At 44.6% G+C, this 17,004-nt stretch overlaps 1 protein-coding gene across 6 annotated transcripts in view; it reads left to right on the plus strand.

Moving 5' to 3' along the window:
- EIF4G3 (eukaryotic translation initiation factor 4 gamma 3) overlaps positions 1 to 17,004 on the plus strand; it is a 108,247-nt gene that overhangs the window by 58,381 nt on the left and 32,862 nt on the right. For 4 of the 6 annotated variants that reach the window (XM_019474752.1, XM_019474751.1, XM_019474748.1 and 1 more), the window contains 5 exons: positions 1,890 to 2,744; positions 10,216 to 10,304; positions 12,209 to 12,458; positions 15,181 to 15,368; positions 16,585 to 16,710. In XM_019474752.1, coding sequence (XP_019330297.1) covers positions 1,890 to 2,744; positions 10,216 to 10,304; positions 12,209 to 12,458; positions 15,181 to 15,368; positions 16,585 to 16,710 — 1,508 coding nt within the window. The remainder of the gene's footprint in view (positions 1 to 1,889; positions 2,745 to 10,215; positions 10,305 to 12,208; positions 12,459 to 15,180; positions 15,369 to 16,584; positions 16,711 to 17,004) is intronic. The other 2 variants (XM_019474747.1, XM_019474750.1) reach the window with 1 other exon arrangement.

Consider the following 17,004-nt stretch of genomic DNA (forward strand, 5'->3'; position numbering starts at 1 on the left):
TTCTTCAATTGTTTTTTTTTTTTTTTTTTTTGGAGCAATCTCATTTGACTCAAGGGAGGGAATATCCAGGCAGTTGTTTATAGCGAGCTGTAAATGTCAAGAATGCTCCATGAGTTGTCTGCAAAGGATGTTCCAGAAATCAGAGGTGACGCATGTTCTTTTCTAAACCAGTTCCCGGGTCCTTTTTCTTCCACGGAGCCTTCGGAATCAAAATCAGCTGTTGGGATACTCTCCCCCATCTTTTTTTTCCTCATTTGTCATCCTCATCCAAAGCCGTCTCCCTACGTGCCTCATTAAGTTGATAAACTACTGCTTTGGCCGTGGTCCTCACTGTAACACTGCTGGGGCTGTCGACGGCTGGAAGCAAAGTTCTTCTTTGCTCCAGCTCTTCCTAAAGATGGGACTTGATGCTCCAAGCGGTTTCGGATGGGTTCTCCTTCAAAGGCTGAAGGGAAAGGGTTTATCTGTTGAATAAACCCCAAATGGAAGGCCAGCAGAGCTGGGAAAGACCAAGCAAAGCCATACCTCTTCAGTTCTACCTGAATTTTGATGATTTGGGATTGGTTGTGGCCTTCGATTTCCTAATCTGAACAGCAGGGTTTGTGCCTCTGGCTTTTCTGGAATCGCTTTTTGCTGTCATGGCAGTGTCCTGAAGGAGTTCCCTGTTGCTTCAGTGCTCAGAAAGCCTTGGGGCGTTTTGCGTTGGTGGAGCAGAGCAGAGCTCCCTCCCCGAGGACAGATAAAGCGGACCTCCTCGTAACGGTGATGAGGAACCGGGCGGTTGAGTCCCTGCCATCTGTATGATTGACTTTGAGTGATACCTGTCTCATCCGTCTTGCAGAGTTGTAGCACAGAGGCGCTTTCCTAAGCAAGATCTTACAGTCTTTGTCTTGTCGTCAAATCGGAGGTGGGAGAGGGTCTTTTAGGATCTTGGCTCATATTTTCTTCAGAAGAAGTGGGAAGAAGTGTGTTAAACGGAGTTGCAGCAGACCTTTGGGAGCTGCTTGATGGTCATGGCAGGGATGGTATTGCAAAGTCTGTTGCTAATCACGGGATAAGTACAGGGACTTCTCTGCGCACGGTAGTTTTGGGGGTTGGTTTGATACACGTGCATATTTCGCCGTGCTTTTCCCACCCTGCTCGATACCCTTAGCCCACAAACATCAAGAGGTAATGAATGCCGTTCTTTGGTGGCAGCTGCGCTTAAATCCCTTTTGGGTTTCCTTTCTTTGGGAAGAGGTAGCTGCTGAAATTTAGATTGTGTCCTTTAGTCTGATGCGCTGAAGGGTGATGGAGTTGAGAAATAACAAGTGGAAAAATAAACTAGATGCATCTCACGTATTAGTAATGGCATGACACATGGCATACGTAAAAGAACGGCCTGTCACCCATCGTGGAGTGGTTTCCCCGTTTTACAAAGAGGGGGAACAGTGGCAGAGACTGGCTGTGGGTTGCCAGTGCCTGTTACAACCCCAGGCTCCTTTGAGGCAAAATCCCGCTAAAGCATATTTTTGTCTTCTGTAATTTCTGTCAAGAAAAATTCTATTTTCAGCAGCGGTTTCTGCAAAAAAATCCACATTTTGTAACATACTTACGTGCCTTTTCTGTAAAGGACTGCCGTTCGCTGCAAAGCCTACGTTCAGAAAAGTAGAAGCAGCAGTTACGTTTTCAGATTTGCCAGCTGCAGGTTGTCTGGACTTTTCCTTTAGATGCCAAGGTTAGCTTCGGGTGCCTCTGGTGTCTTCCTCGGAGCTTCCTGAATAGCGGGCAGAATATAGGCAAGGGGGGGAACCAAAGGAAAGGAGCCTTAGATAGATACAGCGAAGGAAAATGGAGTTGACTTGCTGTTTGTAACATTGCCTTTTTTTTTTTTTTCTTTCCTTTCCCAGAAGAGAAGCCAAAACCAGATCCAGTATTAAAACCTTCTTCTCCAGTCCTCAGACCAGAACCTACTGGGGAGAAAAAAGATCAAGCTGGCCAGACGACCGAGGCCGCCTCAGTGGAAACCCCACCAGAACTTCCTCTTGCTCCATCACCAACCCCGGCCGCTCCCGTCGCAGTTGTTTCTACTGCTGCTGCTGCTGTCGCCGCCGTTTCATGTAAATCCACATTCACAGCTGACTCAGAGGAGAAATGTGAACTCGCTTCCCCAAAAGAGGAGGCAATGCCTATATCTAATGCCGCACCCTGCACGGACACATCAGACCCTTCGCCCGCAGAAGAGGCTGATGCCGAGGTGTGCAAGGAGCCTAGTAGTGTAGCATCTAGTGATATTCCAGTGACTGCTAGTACTAATCTAATTAATGAAATGAACGGAGTTAGTGAAAAAGTAACTGCTGCAGAGAGCGTAGTAGATGTAGCCCAGACAGAAGTTGCGCCATTGACTGTTGAGTTGGAGACACCAGAAGCACCTCCAGCAGAAGTGGAAAGCGTGCCATCTTCCAGTGCTCTTCACGCTGCTCCCTCTCCTCCTCCCACCCCACCTCCCACCCCTCCGCCTCCTTCTCCTCCTATTTCTGTTGCTGCTGCTGCTGTTACCACTACAACTCCTTCTCCACCTCCTTTTCCATCTCCTAGTGCCCTCCCTGTTGTTCAGGGAGATTTAGAAGGAGAGGAGAGCACAAGAACTACTCTTAACGAAGAGGTAAAAGATACTGAAAAGAAGGAAGAGACGGAAGCAGATGGGCAACTGGAGGAGAGCACGGAGGCTCAGAGTTTAAACTCGAGCAAGAGTCCTGTCCCAGGTAAGCGTTTGGCACTGTGGTTGTGTGCGGTAAACTGGAGGATGAAGGAAAAGGGTCTTTGGGGTGGTTCTTCCATCAGATGTTTCCGTTTCTGTCTGCCAAAAAAAAAAATCTGATAGTGCTGCATGACCATTGTTGTGACTGCGAAATGCTAATCTTTGTTTGCAGGGACAAAAAAAAAAACCTCATAACTGTTCGTAAAAGAGGTAGCCGACTCGGATGTGCGTCCCAGGGTTGGCTGGGTTCATGTAAGCCGCTAGCGTTTGCGTTCACAGTGATACAGGGCAGCACTCCCAAGTGCTGTTAACGGGGGAATTCAAAGGACACTGCTCTTGCTCTCTCCGAGATGACCGGTCGGTCTGAGGACCTGTTGCTCTGGATTTGTCAGCCTGTGCCTAAACCGGGTTAACATTCAGACCTTGAAGCCCTCTGGGTGAACCTTCTGAGCCAGCGGTTTCTGGAAACCGGTGGGGTGAGGTTTTTTCCCAACTCTAAAAACGTGTCATGGTGTTACCAGATGTGGGTAAATGAAAGGGACCATTAAAGCTCTTCCGAACGACTGAAGCACCGAGTGTCACACACCTCAATCTGCCCAGCCTTAATTAACGATGCGTCTGGTTTTCCTCTGCAAAAGTAACACGTAAGCGAAAGTTCCCCTTCTCCTCGCTCGGCTCGTCTCTTTGTATTTCGCTATTCTTGAAATTTTCAGAAAACAAGGTGCTCTAGTTCGGGAGGCGTAAGGACTTGTTACAAATTACTAAAAATTGAAATTTCTATGGCTGCCTTTTAAAATCCAGGCTATTTCTCCGAGTGTTGGTATCTGCCTTTGGTTGCAGTGTCCTATCACATCGCTGGTTCAGCATTTGATGGATTAATATAGACCACTGTCTTTTTATTTGCCATATTTTCTATAGAAAACTGCTTTTTTTTTTTTCAGGACTTCCTGGAAATGAAACTGTGGAAAAGAAGTTAAATCAATCAATTACTTGTATTTAGTTGCTGGGGGGAGTATAATGGTGGCTATTATGCGCGCCGAGCAGTGTTAAAGCATTTGAATGTGTCGCATCTTTTATACCCTGTTTTGCAGTCCTTTCAGAGCTGTGAAGCTGAGGTTGTTTATTTAAATATATCCTTTGAATTTGGTGAAGTTTGGATAAGAAACAAAGGAGAAACACTAGGTTGTGATTGGGTTTGGGAATTTTTTTTTTTTTTAAGAGTAACGTTTAAAATAGGGGGTTTTTTAGTTTATTCTTTCATAAGCAAGCGATAGATGTGTGCTGGCATCAGTAGCATCTAGGGCCACACTCTGCTATGGATTAAATTAAAGGAAAAGCTGAGATTGGCCTTGTTCTGTATTTATGTAATGCTGCGCTAGGTCAATATGCTGGATCTTAAATAAAATCCAGTATCTATAGAAGATCAGAAAGATCCCTTCACTGTACCAGCCATGGGGGGGGGGGGGGTCTGTTAATCTTTTTCTATTTTTATTTTACTCAGGTCATTTCACTGCTCTGGCACTTGTTGTTCTTTCAACCTGAGCTACTTCATAACACAAATTAATTTCCTTACAAAGTAGAGAAATGGGACTCTTTCTGTAAATGAGGTTTTACGCAGCCAGGTTCCAGCTTGCAATCTTACTGCTTGCTTTGTAATGTCCTGTAGTTTAAATTAAAAAAAAAAAACAACACACCCTACTTACAGCGTTTTGGGCTTTTAATTATGCAGAAGATTAATTTTAATGCTCTGATGTCATTAGGCTGGACAGCACACATTAGCCAATACATTGGCTTTGGCAACAGAGAAACAAATATTTCTCAAGTCACGTAAAAGATCACGTGAAACTCTGATTGCTTTCCTTGAAGTACTGAGCTTTTAATAGTAAAATACTCTCCAAGTCAATTTTTTGTGCTTTACCTCTTCTTTAACGATGTTTAACTGTATTGCATTTCTCTGCCAACCTTTTTTTGAGCAATAATTTTCCAATTCTTCCTTGGAGAGAGGGAGAGAGATTTAAATACCGTAATCTGAAGGTGACTGCTAATTCAGGCGTCCGTCTAGGCTGAACGAGGAGTTGCATGTTTCTGCCTTATGCTGGAAAATACAGATGCTGAACTTCAGGAGCAAGGAGAAAGGGCTGTATTATTATGTTTATTTTCTTGGACTAGAGGCCAGGAGTCTTTTTTTTTTTTTTTTTTTTTATGATCTCTGGAGATACGATAGAAATTGGGATAAGGGAGACTTCTCAAACACGTGGTGGTAAGCGTGCGCTCTGTGACTTTTAACAGTATTTCTTTGGGGTTTTCAGCAGAAGTGTGTACTTACTAGAGAGCAGTTTGGTTGGCCACAGATCATACCGCTTTATTGCCTTTAATGGTAGCTGATCTGATCTGACTGGGAGACTACTCAGACCCAATAATATAATTGCTGCAGCACTTGCTCCTGGGTGTCCTTTTCATAGCTATAATCTGGCCCGCCTAAAAATGCGGGGGTTTCTGAGTGAGACGTTAATCCACCTCCTCCCTGACGTGGCGGGGCACTACTGTTGAGACTTGCAGGTGTATCCCATATTTTGCAATGGAGGCAACAGCTTTTCAGGGATGAATGAAATTATTTGCTTGTTCCTCAAGCGCTTTACAGAACACACCTTCTACCTAACAGTCAGAGAAACAATACTACTATTTTTTGCTCCATCAAGCTCTGTATAGAGAGAGAAACGAGTATGTTCAGACCGCAGAGGCTTTCCCTTAAACATCTTTGTTCTCCAGCAGTTCTTTTTCACGGCTCAAGAAAATGAATTTTTCCGTGTTTGCAGGAAGAGACCGGAGCTGAGCAGAGCTGACCCTTTTGGGATCCAGGGGAACCTCTACTCTTTCTTTTCCACTGGCGTTAGGTCTCTGCCAGATTTCCAAGGCTAGAGGATGTCTACAGGAGCACCTGTGTTGTATTCTTCTTATTTTGCAGAAATTGGAGTATGTTTGGTTTTCCTTTTTATTATACACTATATTCTATCTACTCTTAAGTTGTATTAGCCTGCATAATGAAGATAGCGATTTTAGTGGTTCGATCTCAATGTCTGATAGCAGCCGGTTCATCCGTAGCCTGCTCATCGGCATCATTGGTCTTGCTTATAATCCCCTACGAAATGGGGAAGATTTGGTGGGTTTCGGAGCGTTAAACCACTGAGAACTGCAGTTTTTTATCCTGCAAGCAGGATGTTGTACCTGGGGGTGTGGTTTCTTGCTGCTGACTGTGTTTCGGTTCTGAGCATTGGCCAAAATGTGGGGTTAGAGGAGGCACGTTCACCCTATTGTGAGTGTGCAGGCAGCGGATCTCATTCCTGCCTGCTCAGGAACGATTATCTTGAGGTTTTCAGGAGGGGCAGAGCTGTTATCTGCAAAGGGCAAGAGCACGCAGCTTTTAAAATAATTAGTTCCTACTCATCTTCATTACAAGGAAGAAAAATACAGATATTATCAAGAGAGGAACTCGGCGCTCAGCCTGCGATCCTTACTAAAAACATTGCTCCAGTTAAAAGTCATCAACGACACACAGTTGCTTTTGTAATTAAATTCTGCTTTTTCTCTAGTAGCTTTGCTGGCTGCGGTGAGGGACCAGCACTTCTCGGGGAACAAAACAGGAAAAATTTTGTTGGTGGAGTGGAATTTCTAAAGAAGGCGGCGCTACCAAGGGCTTGAAGCCTTTAGGACATGCTCTGAATGGCCGCCTTTGATGTAATCTTTCTATCATGGCTATTACGAGAAGCAAAGAGGAAAATAAGAGATTGATGTCTGTCCCAGGCAGAACTCCTAGGAACATAGGAAGCCAAAAGAGCTCAATACGCACTGAATTCAAAGGGCTGTTTCTTGCAGAACTAATTTATGAGTCGTATTTCAATATAAAGAAGCCCAACTGACTGCGAGTCCCTGGGTTTCTTAGCTGTGGAGGCTGTAACAAGCAACTTGGGGCAGTAATTGGAAATATCTTGGAGAAATATCTCCAGCACCCAAAGGCAGAGAGCCGGAAACATAAATCAGGTATCGCCTTTTTCTTGATTTGCTGCCATAGCCCACTGGAATATATTTTCTTTCCCATGAGCTGTAAGGCGATGGTGAGTCTTTGCTTTGGTTTTTAATGGCACGTTGGCTAAAAAATAAAAATACAAGAGCTGGTATTAATTTATGCTTAGCAGTTGGCACCCACATCGGAGAGGAGACTGCCTTCTCTGTCTCGCTTGATGGGTTGTGGACTTGCTGGGGTGGGTATCTCCTGCAGAAAGACGTTCCGCTGAAGAACATGATGTAGCTGGAGAAATGGGTCTGCTGAGCAGATTTCTCCAGTGGTGATGTTATCGCCAGTAACGATGTCCAGGATAGGCTGGAAAGAAGGACTTTGTTACTCTTTCCAGTCCTACGGCAGCTAGAGGATTTAATTCGGTTGAGCTTTGTGATGGAATTGTGCTTGTGTTATAATTGAAATTATAAAAGAAAAGGGGAATATCTTAAAAAAAGAAAGAAAGAAAAGAGCAGAAGTAATAAAGTAGGTAATACTTAGCAAGGACATAAAAAGGAGATCTGACCTCTAAATGTAGATCAGTATTTTCACTCCTGTTCTCTCTCTCATTTTCGTAAGCAGCAGTAAGCAGCAAAGAGCTCAGCAGTATGCTGGGTCTGCTGGTGTCCCTCCTCCAACGGAAAGAAATTACCACCTAACACGTCAAAGCGGGCTGAAAACAAGCTCTGGAAATGTGTGAACGCAGGCAAAAATGAACCTCCCTTTGAGAACGAGTTTGATTATTGGTGTGCATGCAAAATGCTTAATTTGGGGGGGGACAGGAAGATTGAGAGAAAGACCAGAAGTGTCCGGAGGCCTCCGTTGCCGAGAGCCAAACTACACACATTACGTTTTGGTTTCCCTACGGCTCACGGGGTGCCTCACAGCTGAAACTCCGTTTTCAGATAGCACCAGATAGCGCCGTTGTCCTGGCTGGGTTTTGGGTTTGGGAGGGTTGGCACCTAAACTCGCTTTAATTTTCTCAGCATACATTAGCATAAATTCTCCTATTGAGTCAGTTCCTGTAGCAGAAATGAGAACTCAACAGAAAAAAAAGTAATCTGATGTCTGCTATTTTAAGAGGGGAAAAATTGAGCAATGTCTCTGGAGATCTCGCCGGCCTACCCCAGGCAGCTCCGAGATACAGTCGGGTGTTAGCACGGAGTTACAGGCTGCAAAGCTACAGGGCTTAAGCGAAGGCTGTTGCCGTGTCTTGGGATTAAAGGCAAGCGGCCGGCCAAGCATCCTCCTGCAGGGAAGCCCCAAGGCAGGAAAAGGATCTGCACGATTAAAACAAGGCAAAAGCTGCGAGACTCATTCGGGAGGCTCGGCAGGATCACATCCTTTATATAGCTTTCTTCTACCAAAAAAAGGTGAAAAAAATGTATCACTGAGAAGCAATAACGTTAGCATCCTGACAGCTGAGGAAGGAAACATCCCAAACCTTTGCCAACCCCAAATCCATGACCTTGAATTTATTTCTGTGCGTTTAAAAATGAAACGTTATTTTACACCATGGATGTTTTCCATAGCATACTTTGAGCTTGAGTGGAGTGAAATTCTGTAAAATTAAAAACTTTGGGGTTAATCAGTTAAATTACTTGGCTGTGGCTGTATCTAGGTCGTTACTGTGCAGACGTGACCCGCTCCTTGAAGAAATCCCCCCGAAGTGTGGAAGTGGCATCGCCAAACAAGAAGGCATCGTATCGTGGCAGCGGGGCTTGATGTCCGGCCTTAAAACCATGGGTTGACTTTAGAAAAGCACTAAATTTTCACTAAGTTTTAGCAGATTTTGTGGTGGAGGAGGGAACTGTGGAGCCTCACTTTGTTAAATCACAGAAATTACCACCTTGGTCCTTACCCAACCCCAATTTCACCTAAAGACGGAGAGAATAACTCGGCTATTCTTGCGAGGGTACAGTGAACTTCTGCGAGCAGTAATAAAAGACAATCCCTGGTTGTGTAAGGCAAAGCCATTTTGCAATCCGTGCCTTCTTGGCCGTTTCTCTACTCTCCTTTGAGCCCCAGGAAATTCAGGGTTGCTGCTGGGGCTCTGCCCTGCTCTTAAAACTTGAAGTTTCTCCGTAGGGTGCTGCGGTGGATGGGATGTGCGGGACTCGGGGGTCTGGAGACCTGGGTGATATTTCCAGCTCCTCCATGAACCATCAGTTCTGTGAATGACCAGATGACGTTTGAATATTTGAATTAGATGACTTTTTTTTTTTTAAATTAACCTTTGCTTTTGTAGTGTTTAGCATGAAGATAAAACCCTTTTATCAGCGACAATAGCTCCTGTTGCGCTTTGGGTTGGGGCCAGCGTGCCGACTGTAGTGATTTCCGCCGCCCGCAGTGTTTCTGCAAGTCCATAGTCGCCCTCCAAACAGGGAAACACTGTCAAGAAGCCGCTGAGGCTCCTACGTATCTTTTGGGGCAGTGGGAACGCAGCAAATCCAGTTTCCTCTTTGCCCATAGGAACAAAGTAGGCCATTATTAACACTCTTTTCATTTATCTGTAGTTGAAGAGCCTTTCAAAATTGTTTTTTGTGGTGATAAAATAAGTGCACGCTGTGTTTTTCCACGGTATCTGCTAGAAACCAAAGGCTCGAGCTGGAAATCTGTTTGCAGTAAACTTCACTCACGAAATCAATTCTGTTTACGCTCTGTGTTAAATATGCGTATGTGCTCACTATCAGAAGTTAAGCTGCTAGCGCTTGCAACAAATTATGAACATATTGGATTAATGGTTTTGTCTCCTTAATATATTGTGTGGTTTCTTTTACCCTTCGGGGGGAGGGGGGGGAGTGATTAGAGTAAATCACTGCTGATCTTAGAAATATTACGTGGTGTTTTCTTTGAATCAGTTGGCCAGGAAAATTAATGAATGGTGGAGTTGTTAACCTGCTTTTAAATTAAAATACAAATCCAGCTCAGGAGAGCCAGTAGTGCCACAAGGTTGAAGGAGTTGTCCTTTTGGATGAGATACTGGAATTTTTAGCCTGTTTATGGTTATGGTCCAGATGATGGTTAATTCTTATAATATTCCTTGAGAAAAATATGTTGAGAGCAACCTTCACTCCTAGCCAATACTTGATCTTTCAAAAAAAAATCAGTTTCTGAAGGTTTTCTTTTGCCCTGCATGATCCTTATACTGTTGGTAATAAACTCCCCGCTATCACAAGTACCATTTTGAGCTTGAATGAGCAACTTGTAAAACAATTACCATGTTTTAATGTCACACTAACGACTGTGTTATTACCACATTGAAACAAAAAGCGGTTCTATCAAGCTGAACCCTCTGCAAGGCTGCGACTGCTCCATTTTCCTGTACGTAAAACCAGCACGCGAGAGGGAAGCGCATCGCCCACGGCCGTATTTGCTCCGTGTAATTTAGTGTTGTAATAGGTGTACGCTTATATTGCAGCCCAAACAGCTGTAACTGCACCAAAGACGTGGAAGAAACCAAAAGACCGGACCCAAGCCACTGAGGAGGCGATGGAGGCAGAAACAGAGGTAAGAGTGAAGCACAGTCTTCCTTTATCCAAATTTAATGATGATGTTGCTCTCTTGAAACTGTATTTTAGAGGCATTGCTTCCCAGTTGTCTCGCAATGATCCAGGGCAGACTTTTTGGGGGGAAACTCTGATATTCCCCAGCATCCTTTAGATAACCGGTTTTAGTCTGTTCCCTGTTGAAGGTCTTCAGGCTTTCTTCGTTCTTGCTTAATTTAACGACCCCCAACATTCAAGAATATGTAACTGCTGTCCTTCCAGTGAAGGATGAGATAAAAGTGGGTTTGAATCCCTTAGCACTGCCCCGTTTTGGGTCCCTGAGGCCACTGTGGTGACATTTGGCAGGTTCTTCTGCTGCACAGTGATGTCATTGTGATGTCACGGCCAAAGGTTAGTTTTCCTGATGACCATCTGATGGAGAAGCTGGGAAAGGAAAACATTGAAGTTACCAGGCAAAATCACCTCGACAGTAATTAGATGAATACCGAAAATCTCCCTTGCTGCTGTTCTGGTAGGGGTATTGCAGGAGGAACCTCTTTGTTTAATATCCTGGGTAAACTTGGGGTTAGAATAGATCACAGAGGGGTTAAGAGAGTAAAAATGTAAAAATTCGGACTGCCCCGTGCATATATAAAAACTGATGTCGGCCAGATGTGACGCAGAGAAGCATTACTGCTTCACTCCAAATTTTTCTTCAGTTATTATTCATCTGCTATTTCTTCCACAACTTTCCCTTACCGCCAACATCGTTGAACCCTTCCCCTCTAAAAGCATGTTTTTGCAGAGTGAATCTTGAGTCTAGTGGACGGTACTTCACCCGTTGTGTAAGCAAGCATTCGTGGTTTCTCTACCGAAGCGGCAGATAGGCTCATTTACGCATTATGAATGGTATAGAAGTGCTCTCCCCTCTGTTTGTGGGGGAATAGATGCTCAAAATGCTCACGTGCAAGGTATCACGCTGCGACAGCTGGTCTGTGCGCAACGGGAAAGCTGATGATTGGGTAATCCAAGGAAATTAAAAGCATCCCTGTGCTCGTTTCCAAGCCAGAGAGCGAAAGATGTCGCTGGGCTGCGCGAGTAAGTTTATACTCTGTACGCTTTCTTCGTCCTTTATTGGAGGAGTCTTGTCTCCTGGACCACTTGGCGTTTTCACCAATGCTAATTTTTCAGAGTATTCCCTTGAAAGATCTGCAAAAAGCATTTTAGGATGCGGTGTCCTCAGGTAGGGAGGCGAAAGGATCAAGGGCTTCTTCCGGAGCATCCTCGATTCAGTCTTTGCTTTGTTTAACGCTTAGACGTGTTGGGGTTTCTCCCAGGAGAAACGCGTTCCTAACGCATCCTCTGTCTGAATGCAGAATAAGCCCGTGTCCGTGGAGAGCTCTAGAATTAACAGCCAGGGATACTGTTAATGCTTTTTCCTGAAACTGAGATGCTGAAATTGTGGCGGTATGTCACATTACCTTCTTCATGGGGATCTGCTCCAATTAGCAGCCTACGTTTAAAGGACGGATCCCCCCAAAACGAGCGCGGCGTGCCCTTTAAGGTGGCTGGTGAGCTGCAGGAGAGGAGAAAAGCGAGGTTGTCTTTCCAGGCTGGGATTGCTCATGGCTGTCACGCTATAGGGCTTAACAGTTCCTTCCACCCGATCCCAGTAGCTCCTGGGGGTTTCACGGGCAACGCTAAGTCTTTCCAGTTGCACTGTTAGTTATCGGTGGGTCATCTCCGGGAACGAACCAATAAATCATCCGGTTGTTCTGTGTGGTGTTCCGTATCGCTGTTTAAGATGCATACGTATTCCTGCTACGCACAAAAACGCTGTATGAATAAATGAAGAGCCGTTTTGCGTGCTTCGAATTTTGGCAGGGTGTTTTTAACGTAACCTCTGTCTTTCCATCTGTGCTTCAGCCTAAAGTAGAAGAGGAACTTTCAGGTGACAAAGTACTTGAATCTGAACAGGAGAAAATGAGCCATGGGTTTCAACTGGAGAGAGACCCCTCTGAACTTAAAAAAGCGAAACCTGTGGAAGAAAACGGAGAGCAGGAAGCAGAACCTGTGCGGAACGGTGCAGAGAGCGTTTCAGAGGGAGAAGGAACCGATGCAAACTCAGGCTTCACAGAGAGCTCCAGCGAAGGGCCAGTGTACCAGTATAAACCAGGTAAATCCTGTTTCAGACTCTTGTATGCTTGCTTGGTTTTCTGCCTCCCTCCTTCAAGGGCTGCTAACGCTCCGTGCATCCTCCCCGCGGAAGGAAGGGTGTTTCCAGTGGGGCTGGAAGGGGGTACAGTGTTTCACCGTGTCCGACTCCGCCGGGATCCCCTAACCAGCAGGCTCAGAGAGACCTGGGGGAGCACGAGGGGAAAATTGTTTTTCTCTCGCCAGTGGCAATGAAGAGAAGAGAAAATCCCTGATTCCTTGAATTTATTGCACATGTGGACGTTGGCTGCAGCACAGTGGAAGTGGTGGCGGCGAATTGGTTCCCGTGTGATCGACAGCTGAGAACGATCCAAGAAATTCCATATACGCGGACATACTTCTTAAATAAGAGAATTGAAAGTTCTGATTGGGTACTAAATGCGAGTATGTGTGTTTATATAGATTTAATTTCCTGGCTAAACAGTTGCATAGATCTTCAGGTTTCTAGAAGAGTAAGGAAAAGAAAAGGAACAGTTTGTGGTTTTCAATCCCAGGCTCTGCTATTGAACTGTGAGCGTGCAGTTCTTTTGATACAAGTGTGGGCTCACAGGATGTGGTCCTTTCGTTGCTGGTTAGCACTGGATATAGTCTACCTAAGGGGTGTGTTTTGTTATTAAGATATTTAATTTGTAGACCTGAACCTCTTAATTCACCTCATTAAGAGAGACCTTGAGACCGACTCTTCAGTTGCTACCAATTTTTAAGCCATTTCTTATTCAGGTGAAGCTCCCTCAAAATAAATCAGTCATTTTCTTAAGGGCTCAGAAATCAAAGAGTATAAAACAAAATAAGGAAGGACCGTGAGAGCCTGGACAAGGTACCGGGAAGGAGCACCACCGTTAAGTGATTACACTGTGGTTGTTATTTCAGTGCTGCTTTGTTCTGACAAAGACCCGAGTTACTTTTCTCTTATTAATTTGGTAGTATCGTATCGTTAGGAGAAGCCGTAGAGGCCTCTTGATAGTTTACCACACACTTCTGATAGCTTACCAGTTCATTAGGTAAGCACATCTTGAAGTTAATCCATAATTCATCAGCTGTCTCTCCAAAACACTTGATGCAGTCGGAACAATCCTGGTCGGATCTGGACGTCCTTTTGCTCAGCTGGAGGGGTTGGATCGATCCCTTGGAAAGCAACAACGCATCGGACTTGTCTGCTGTAAAGCAGACCTGGCCACTTGGTGCAGTAATCCTCGATTTCGGCTCTGCTCTTTCTAAAACTGGGGATTTTGCCTTTCGGTCCACCACAGGAGGAATTGTGTGTTTGATCCCGGTCTCTCCCCTCGTTGGGGATCCAGAAAGCCTGCCTGTGATGCTGCCCAGCTGCTTTTCACATTAAAACAGCTTGTTAAGATCTTTCCAGGAGTTGTGTGTTTGATCCCGGTCTCTCCCCTTGTTGGGGATCCAGAAAGCCTGCCTGTGACGCTGCCCAGCTGCTTTTCACGTTAAAACAGCTTGTTAAGATCTTTCCAGGAGAAGGAAACTGTACATATAAACTGTTTCTTGTTGCTGTCGGTACTTTTCCATGATAAATGGAGGGTGGTGTGGCACGGTGGATAGGCAGCTGGCTGGGAATTCTGGCTGGGACACAGCCAGCCAGCCAAAATGTTTTCAGCACCCTTTTATCCCAAAGCTCTGTAGAAATAAAACTGCACAAAGAGCTAAAAATTGTAATTACTTTTGTGTATTTTCATTCCCGGTTATTAAAACCCATCACTTGAAGTAAGTTCTTGTTTGTGGCCTCTGCAGGGATGAGGATGGTGAGAACCCAGAGACCTAAAGCTGGTGATCAGGGACTAAAATAAACAATAGAAAACCTTCACAGTGAACCTGAACGGCTGGGTATAAATGCAAAGCAACGCCGTTTGGCATCGGTGAAATACAAAGGCAGCATCTCGTACAGATGTTTTCCTTCAGATAAAAACGTGCTGCCCGCTGAGGGGCCTGACTAGTCAACCTGGCTGCTGAGCAAGTCCATGTTTTCTTTCCTAACTTCAAACAAACTGGGCGGCCGGCAAAGAAAATCCTGTCTCTAGGCTACCAGATGCTAATTTTCCTTGCACTGAAATGGCTGTAGGTTTACATTTTCATTTGCATCAGGCAAGGTCCTCTACGCTGCAGTTCTCCTGCCCAGAAAACCCTCTGAAAAAATGGGTGAAAAGTTGTAATTCTTAGAGCGCGGCCTGTGGTTGTGTGTTTCCTTTTGGCTCCCACCGTTATCTCCAGCATGGGTTGTTAAAGGCTCGGTGTTTTCACATTTTCATAGGATATGTTTGTTCTGCGTGGCGCTCTCCTTGGCTCTGCATTTATCGCTCCCTTTTACACAAAACCAGCCGCTTTAACTTTCGCATTTTCACCCAGAAACTGGGAATCGTCCCCATTTCATCATTCCGCACGAGACAGTGAAAGTCAGAGTTAAAATGAGATGACATGGGTTAAAACTGGAATTAGTGATTAGTTCCGTGTGTGGTTGCTGCTGGAATTGGCTATATGCTCCCCATTGTTTATGTTCCTTTAATGCGATGTCTATTCCTCTCCTTGCTGCCTTCAAAATTAAAATGAAGTCAAATGAAAATTTCCCAAGCGGCTGCAGCAATCTCTTCCCTTTGGATTTACTGGAAACGCGTCTCGGAGAGCGGAGGTTTTTGTTCCCTATGAATCTCAGGCACCTTCTCTCCTTATAGAGCAGTGGAAGCCCCTGGACCCGGAGGGGAAGAAGCAGTACGACCGGGAATTCTTACTGGATTTCCAGTTCATGCCTGCCTGTATCCAAAAGCCGGAGGGGCTGCCTCCCATAAGCGATGTGGTTCTCGACAAGGTGAGAGGAGAGCCGAGTTGTTCTCAAAGGGTAGGAGGAGAGCCGATAAAACAGGTGCGTGCAATTTTTTTTTTTTAATATAAACAAAGATCCCTAATGCATGCTTTATTCCTTGACCGTTTCGATGCAGACTTTTGTCGGGAAGGGGAAATATTTGGCTGGTGTCGTATCACAAAGTTCTTCAGATAGAGGCATTGGTGCCTAATGAATGGGCACAGATGACTTAAAAACTGAAGCATTAAAATTCAATTAAAACTATTAATTAATTCAATTAATTAAAACTATTTTTAATAGTCGCTATCTGGATTAAGTTATACCGGGTTGTTATTAAAATTTAAAATGATATAACCATGAAGAACTAAGGATATAAGCAAAGCAAGACTGAACAGAGAGGCAGTGTCTTTTATTAGATCAATTCTGCGGTTAGAAAGCATAGGCAAGCTTTTGGGCAAACTCTTTTTGGTTTGAAACAGTTGTGTCAGTATTTATGAGCTGATCTAATGAAAGATCTTTAAAACCTTGACTCTTGAAGTTTTGTGATTTCTATCCAGCCTTATTACAGATGTGATTTTTCTCTGCTGTATGTCTGCACTTATTGAAATCCTTGTTATTTCTGAAGAGCTGACACCAAGACCTTATTCTCCTCTCAGAACTATGCAGTTCATTGATTTTGATGTAACCACTACAGACTCGCTCTTAAGTTTCAAGCACAGATGAGGATATAGGTGATTCTCATGTGCAGAAACATTTCCACTCTGAATTTCATACCCTGACAAATTGTAAAACGCAGCTTTGTTCCCAAAATGATTTCATCCACCTACTAGTTTTCCGTGATTGCTTCTCACTGCTCTGTCTGCTTTTGAGCTTCCTTTGCTCGGTCGGCCATCTGTCTTGTTAACACAAAAGACATTTGTTTGAGGGAAGGTGGCAGTTTTGTGATCCTGAACCAAGACGATCACATCCATTTTGCAGAAGTCGGGCCTGTGTCGCCATCATTTTATCCTCCATAAGTCATGCCCAGCCTTGAAATGTTTCTGAACTCCACCTATTTCCACAATAGTCACCTGCAGAAGACGTATTTTAAATTAAATGCTTATTTTTAGTGTAAGTGTGGATGCATGAAACTTGCACAGTTTGCTAAAAGCATTAATTCTGATATTAAATATGACTGTTACGGTTTGGCAGAGGTGGTCTGTAGACCTGCGTAAACTTCGGTAGCTCCAGCACCCGCTGAACAGATCCTGTTTGTTTGTTCCGCTCCACGATGCAGGTCAATCAGCCCAAGTTGCCGCTGAGAACTCTGGACCCTCGGATACTGCCTCGAGGACCAGACTTCACGCCAGCCTTTGCTGATTTTGGGAGGCAAACTTCTGGTGGAAGAAACGTATCTGGAAGTGTGAGTTTACCCCAACTTGCTAATTTAAAAACTGGCCTTAACACCGATGAAGTCCATCCTCACACTTTTGGGCCTCTTCCGATGCTCCGGTGGTTCTGGTTTTGTCAGGATGAATGCAAGGGTGATGTTTTCTTGGCTGTCAAAATTTAGGCAAATTAGAAAAACGTTGTGGATGGTTTTTAACTGGTACGTATTGGTCTTAAATGGATTTGATCTCCTTCCCCTTTTCCCTGCGCGAGAGGTGTGGAAACATGTTTCCACGCTGAGGACCTGGCAGTCACACGTGTGCGAATG

The sequence above is a fragment of the Aptenodytes forsteri genome, unplaced genomic scaffold (genome assembly GCF_000699145.1).
Source record: "Aptenodytes forsteri isolate BGI_AS27 unplaced genomic scaffold, ASM69914v1 Scaffold61, whole genome shotgun sequence".
Lineage (NCBI taxonomy): Eukaryota > Metazoa > Chordata > Aves > Sphenisciformes > Spheniscidae > Aptenodytes > Aptenodytes forsteri.